The sequence below is a fragment of the Bombus affinis genome, chromosome 12, assembly GCF_024516045.1.
Source record: "Bombus affinis isolate iyBomAffi1 chromosome 12, iyBomAffi1.2, whole genome shotgun sequence".
In the NCBI taxonomy this organism is placed as follows: Eukaryota; Metazoa; Arthropoda; class Insecta; order Hymenoptera; family Apidae; genus Bombus; species Bombus affinis.
Window position 1 is genome coordinate 11,294,635 of NC_066355.1, and position 7,260 is coordinate 11,301,894.

The following is a 7,260-nucleotide window of genomic DNA, read 5'->3' on the forward strand; positions in this document are numbered from 1 at the left end:
TGCTTTTTACTTAAACGTATTATGCACGAAGTAACGCAGTATATTACGAAGTAAACGCAGTTGATAATATCTTCTATGATATTTCTCATCGCTCTGATAAACGAAACTGATAAACGAGAGCGATCTTAAAAAAAATCTTGGAAATTAATTTTCATTTTCACGAGGAAAGGAACTGACCAAAAACATCAACGACAACGAGAGTTTAAAAAATAATATAATAAAAGTTTATTTTACACGTACAAACGAAACACAACTTGGGCACGTAGGTACACAGTGTCAAAGAAATACGAGGCGATCCTTTTGTATGTCCTACTCCGACTACCTATACATACATATAATACGTCGTGCGTAACATAATTACAGATCTAACGATCATGAATCCGTGAATAACATCCTGATATGCAATTATAATTATACCCTATGTATTAACAACTACGAAATACATACGCAGCTAAAAACACACTAAAAATCAAGGACGGAAGGTCCGCTTAACTCGCACGAGTCTCCATTATCTATCCTCTTGTCTCGAATAACTCCCAATATTAACCAATCCACTCTTGAACCATATTAGATCACGATCGATATATCAAAAAGTAATATCACCGATGTACCAACTCACGGTAGAACTCCATTTATCTGAACCTGTGAGGATGCAAGTAGTTCACATAATAGGAGTTCGCTGATTCTCTCTACTATTTATAAGATTTTTCGTTTATATAATAGAAATCAACATCGGGACAAATATCGATGTAGACGAGCGATCTTTTATAGAGAGCGATAACAAAATAAAAAATAGGCCTGCTCGTGTATATTTCGCTGTATAATTCAATACTTTAACGGAACGTTCGCGCGACAAAACTCGCATCGAATCTAAAAGAATTTAATCGGCAGGAGATCATTTACTCGAGCACTAGCTGAAATTTCGTTCCAATAAATAGAGTTTCACTGTATGTATGAACCGTCGTATGAACCGTCCGAACGACCAGCCTGAAAATTTTTCTCGAGTCCGTACGTGAATAAATTTTCCTAGTACAATGCCAGACTTGCCGCGATCGATGGACGGAACACTAGGACGTCTCTTGTAGCACCACGGCCCCGGTGCCGGGCACAGGTATCCCCGGCGGCGGCGGTGACGTCGATACACCCAAATTGTGAGTCAACGAGTGCCTCCTGAGGTCGCAGTTCCTGCGGAACACCTTGCCGCAGGATGCACAATGGTAAGGTTTGATGTCCGTGTGCGTGAGAAGGTGGGTTTTCAGGTTGCTCCTCTGGTTGAAACTCCTGGCGCATACGGGACACTTATGGGGCGATTCCTCCATGTGTAGAATCTTGTGTACCGCGAGGGTTCTGCTTTGGCAGAATCCCTTGCCGCATTCCGCGCATTTGAACGGTTTTTCCTTGCTGTGAATGTACCTGGAACGAATGAAAGATCGATTTTTCTCTTGATTCAAATGCGCGCGCGATGATGTCGATGACAGATGTTCAGATGGAGAGGTTGGAATGGTCAGTAATGAGATTAGAGGGATTAGGGGGATTAATGATTGTCGGAGCGGTCGAGCGTGGAAATTTTCGTTTGACTTTCCAAGATGAACGAGTGTTCGGGTGAAAGTGGTTTATTATTGGCTTAGGTTAGGTTAGACTGAAGTTTGGGAGTGCATATATATATATGAGAGGATGTTTGAGTTGTTAAAAACATAGGAAATGGTTTGTGCGTGTGTCAACTAGCATTATAAGTATATAGTAAGCATTTAGTGACACGAATAAGGATGTTTAAATATGACTATTCGTGTCCGAAGCAAAGTATCTACATAAATAACAATGCGAATAAAAATATCAGACCGATGGAGAACTTCAGCGCCGAATCTAAGCGAACTAAAATTAATTTCATCTTCCTCGAACAATCGTCAAGATGTTTTCAATTTTTCATTTCGATAAATCACCAAGCGTTTCGTCGTCTCTCCCATAAAGCGATAAAAGGAACAGCGTACAATATACGTTAGTTAAAAAACAGATAACACGAAGAACATATACTACGACTATTTTTAAGCTCAATGCTCGAGTCCAATTAACGGGAATTGCGAATGTATCGTGTCGTCGTGATTAATGATCAAGATACAAAAAGCCCGATAAATTGTCACGAATTGATCAACGTAATTAATACACCGTAACTATATTCTGATCGCCGTCATAATTACATGTTGGACCGTATCATTTCGTCGTATTTAGACGGCACACGAACATTGCAATCAATTTGAACAGGCTCGTGTGCTCGCTCGCGCGTGCGCTCAAACACCTCACGGGGAAGAAAGCCCGTTTCACGAGGTGCCATGATTGGTATAACTACTTTTGCCGTGCACACTTCCCTCGGCTCATCAGCATATATAATGGCAGCTTTATCTTGCGCGTCTCTTCCGCGAAGAGATCCCCCTTCAAGCTAATTTTTTAATAACTTCAACCGGCATCTTTGAATGCAGGTAAATTGAGTTCAATTATCGTCAATTCCAGTTCGTAATGATTTGCAATTATCACGGCTAGTGTCGAAGCTTTTCGATCGACAAGAATCTGCGTACTTTTTTGCGAGAAGTTTGGTAAAATCAAAAGTATAAAACGTTAATCCGGAAGAGGAAAGTTTCAAGATCTTTGATATCGCTAATAAACATTTAGATTGAAAAGAAACTCGACTTCGAAAAATTCAAAGGGCTAATCAAATTCCTGTTAGAAAGATACCCCGACAGAAAGCTATAAACTTAACTCTCTTGCCCGCGATCGCGCCTGTTTGTTTATACTGGTCGGGAGAGAGTCGAAAAATTCGAATTCGTCCTACCTCGACGATTGAATGTAGCGGCGACATTATCTTGCCCGGAGTTCATGTGTTCTTACATTACTTGTATTCTACCGGTCTTGATACTCCGAGGCAAAACAACAACATGATTCGATTTGTCTTCTAAATCATGCGCCGCTACACAAGCGATAAAACGTTCAAAATTCCAGGAAATCTTGATCCACGATTTTAATAAATTCTAAGTAAATTCGCAACGCTTTCACAGTATCCCAATCGTGTAAAATAATCTACGGAACCACAACGTGCATCCATAAACCGATTCACGGCGTGCCATTCTCCAGCTTACCTATGATCCCTCAAGTGATCCTGCCGTCGGAAAGCCTTTCCACAAATGTCGCACGAGTACGGCCGCTCGTCGGTGTGCGTTCTTTCGTGTATCAGCAGATTGTAGCTTTTCGTGAACTGTCGGCTGCAAAACTTGCAGATGAATTGCTTCTTGGGCCTGGACGCCCTGCACGTCCGCGGTATGCTCGACTCGGCGGAAGTGGACGTGGCTTGAAGCGGCGACGACGAGGACAAAGACGAGGACAGCGACGAAGAAGAGGACGAGGAACAGGCAGATGACGAGGCCGGGGACGTGAACGAAGAAGCCGCTATCTGCGACAGAGACGACGACTGCGGTATCGTCGTCGCAGAACTCGAACTCGCGCGATTTCCTTCCGATATCCGTCGCAACAGCGCCTCGTGATTACCGGAGGACGTCGCCACGGAAGTGTCTCTCAACAACACTTGCTGCTCCTCCAACAGAGCCAAATCGTCGTCGGGATCTGCGATAAAATCCAACCGTGCCTCTTCCTCGTCGTCCGGGGATTGCAACAGCCTCTCAGCAGCTAGCTGATCGTTCTTCGACGGTATCGTCGAAGTCAGCGCCGTCTCTAGACCGGTATTGACCGGTGAACACCTCTGATTGGCAATCCCCGAAGTGGACGACTGACTAACGGCCGGTGCGGTGCTGCTGGCGTGAAGACGATGAAGAGTCAAGTAGGTCTCCAATGCCTGGAGATTGAGCGCCGCGGCGGCGGCATGTCCAGGTGGAAGCAGGGCGACTCTCTGGAGGGCAGCGAGTAGTGCTCCTTGAAGTCCAAGAGCCACGCTCTGCAACGTGAAATTCGGTAATCCAGCCTCTGTGACACTGGCGACGTCTCGAAGCTCGGTGCTGGTGGACGTGGTCGCCGACGTGGAGGAGGAGGAGGAGGAGGAGGACGACGGGACCATTACGATTCCCCGGTCCTGCTCCTGGTCCTGCTGTTGTTGTTGCTGTTGCATCCTCCCCCGTCGCTAGAATCGTCACGGGTCTGGCTGAGGGATTGCCGACGTGTTGCCTGCACCATTGGCGAGAGTAACCTATCGATCCGACGGTTTTCGTTGACGACGAGATCGATGAATCGGATTGGATCGTTGGTTCACTGACCGATCGAACGGGTCCCAGCGTGGATCGCGGACCTCATGCTCGGCAATTTCCCGGCTCGATGGCGAGTAATCGTCCAGGAACGCGACAAGGTGGACGAACGTGGAAACGGTAAAGAGGAAAGACGCGCGCGATGCTGGCGGTGCGAAGGCGCCCCGACGACTGCTCCTGCCTCTCGCTGCTGGGCACTGCTCGTGGAGACACCTGGTGGCAGGTATCCGAGGCGAGTTGGGACCGTCCGCGAGAAACGGGCCCTGGATTCAGGAGAGAGAGCCACAGCTGGCCCGCAATTGCTCGCCGTTTCGGCGTAAACGGCGTCGTTCGTAATCTCGCGTGCACGCGCGACTGCGTGCGCGCGCGTCAGCTATCCGCTGTCGCCGTCGTTACGATATCGTTTCTGTCTCGATGGGAATTACGAGGACGATGCGCTACTAAGAGTCGCTCATCAGACCCTCGTACATGGAAGATCTTTGTGCGACGGTCGACCAGCAAACCCCCGCGGTTTTATAGCGGTCTAAAACCGTAAAAACGCGAAATAAATTCATAGAATCGTAACGTACGCGTAATTTCTCACGAATCGGATGATTTTGAGGGTGTTTCGGCTCGTGCAACGCGATTATTTCTTTATTAAGAGCAGGTTTTTCATTGGAATTTTGTAACGCCAGCCTGATCGCTAACGCACACGCTACTCTTTCACATTTTCGCGAGCATAGATTTTATTCGATTTGTGAGCCGTTAGAGCTCGATGTTTGAATTAATTTCTGTCTAGCAATGTATCGATAAATCTCTGCGCTTCTGTGTCCACGACTATCGTTAAAACGTCGCGAATTAAGAATTACGAGGTACTTACGTAACATACCGTAAACCGTGAAAGCAACGAACAGCAAATTCTGTCATGGCGTGTGTCACCAGTCACGATATGTACACGTCTGGTAATAAACAATGTAAATACGACGTTGCTTGTTCTTTCGCGAGCTATTCGCACGTTCAACAGTCCGAATACGCGGATACACTGTCAGGTTGATAGAAATGCTCGCAGGGCGAATTGGTGAAACGCTAAACGATACCCCACGACACCGGGAAATTAATTATTTACTTGCTCGTAAAGTACTTGAAGCGATGCCGCTTATTTCCTATCCGCAAATTTTCATGTCTTGCTTACATTTTGTTTACCACTGGAAAATGCGAATTGGAAAATATCTTAATTAGTAGCACGTCTTCTCTTGATTAAAACCGTTAAATCGAGTCGTAGTATCGACATCGTTAATTTGAATATCGTAATATTCGATATGCTAATGAGATTTCTGGACGAGTACAAGAAAAGTTCAAATTTATTGTAATTATTTTTATGGGATGCATACGTTTGAATAATTGAATGAAAATAACAGAACTCTGACTGGACATTCTTTTAAATTTATACTCTCTGGGGATAAAGTTGACACATCTAGGAAATAAAATTACGTAATACGAGATAATTCAATTTTATAGAAGAATCGTTAGTGTCAAGGATTAATCATCTCCATATATCTTACAAATAATTAATATCTATAGTAGGAATTATTTAAATATTATCTTACGATGTTTATTATTATCTTAAAATTGTCGTTCGAACTTTTGCCCGGATGTGCAAGAATATTTGTGTTGAGAACAACAAACGTTCAACCTTTTCTATTCTATCTTTCTATTTGTTCTACTTTCAAAAATTTTTCGGCAGTAAGACGCGCAACACGGTTTATGCCTCGTTTCTTCCATCGTCGTTTGTTTTTCTAACACCTGAGAGTCGACGGCCTCGTTCAGCAATTTCCAACAGCGTTGTGCCACCGGCGCCGGTGCTCTGACCAGGTCGCTAACAGCCGTTGTTTTTCGACAGGCCATCGGCTTATCACAGCGACCAACAGCAGGCGGCAATTGTTTACCTTTCCGCTTTCACAGTTGAGTTTTTGTATCTTAGCCGTTCAAACGATTTACCTCCGCGCGTTCCGAAGAATTCAAATGAAAAAAGAACGCACAGAGGTACAAAACGGCGAGCCCCATTCAGCTCGTTACGAATAGTATGCAGAAATTAGAAGAAGAATTATCGAGTGCGCGTATCGTCGCACAAGTCGCTTCCGTCTCCGCGCTCGACTCATCGCTGCTGTTCGTACGACGTTCCACGCTCGGTTCGTGCGCGCTTCATCTCGCGTCACGGTTCAATCTGCGTCAAGTAGGTGTTTGTGCTTGATCCCAACTCATAGCAGGTCTCTCGGCTCACCTCGATCGTAAGACTAAGTTACGTTATCGTCCTCTATGTTAAGCCTTGTTTAAATAAAGCTTAACATTGTTACAGTACGCGTTGTGATTATTCTTCGTTCAGTCTAAACTCTTTTCTTGGCGTATCGTTGGTGCCCCGACGATACGATCCGAACAATTTGCATTTTATATTATCTTGGACGAAATATATGCACTGTTTTGGTAGTTTGAAAAAGTACACGGTTTTTAAGTTAAAAAGTAACGGTAGAGAGTCTTAGAACAAGTACCTATCGCATAATCCGCATCCGAAAAACAAACCATAGATTTTTGTTAGAAATAAAATTCTAGAAGACGTAAAAGTTGAATCGGCATACCTGTTCCTTGATTACCGTTATCTTGATTTATCGTTCTATAGATCACTATGCGATGAGTTGCAAACTTGTATATGATTTTATATACCGATGAGACCAATAGCAATACTTCACTTAACGTAACAAGCGAATTTTAACTATCTATGCCTACCATATTTTCCTCAACTTTATTACTTATGAAGTCGTGTGAACGTTGCTCATAACCACGCTGGAATTTTCTTCAAACTATCGCTATACCAGTCAGTCAATCATAATCAGTTGCCTAGAATACAAAGTTTCAAAAACTTCGCAGTTACATTTGCATTAATTTCTAACGTATAATTCTACTGGCATCATTTGATTAATAAACAAGGATTTCCAATAGAGACGAAATTTCTGTTAATTTTGCTACTTATATCGTTTGACAGGAT

General features: G+C 44.0%; 1 protein-coding gene across 1 annotated transcript; it reads right to left on the reverse strand.

The window, feature by feature from the left end:
• Positions 1-201: 201 nt before the first annotated feature.
• LOC126922835 (protein sister of odd and bowel-like) lies at positions 202-4,501 on the reverse strand. The gene is made up of 2 exons (XM_050735776.1): positions 3,129-4,501; positions 202-1,413 (listed from the first exon to the last, which is right to left on the reverse strand). The coding sequence occupies exons 1-2, from the start codon at positions 4,106-4,108 to the stop codon at positions 1,068-1,070; spliced, it is 1,326 nt and encodes a 441-aa protein (XP_050591733.1). The 5' UTR covers positions 4,109-4,501; the 3' UTR covers positions 202-1,067.
• Between the last annotated feature and the right edge of the window lie 2,759 nt (positions 4,502-7,260).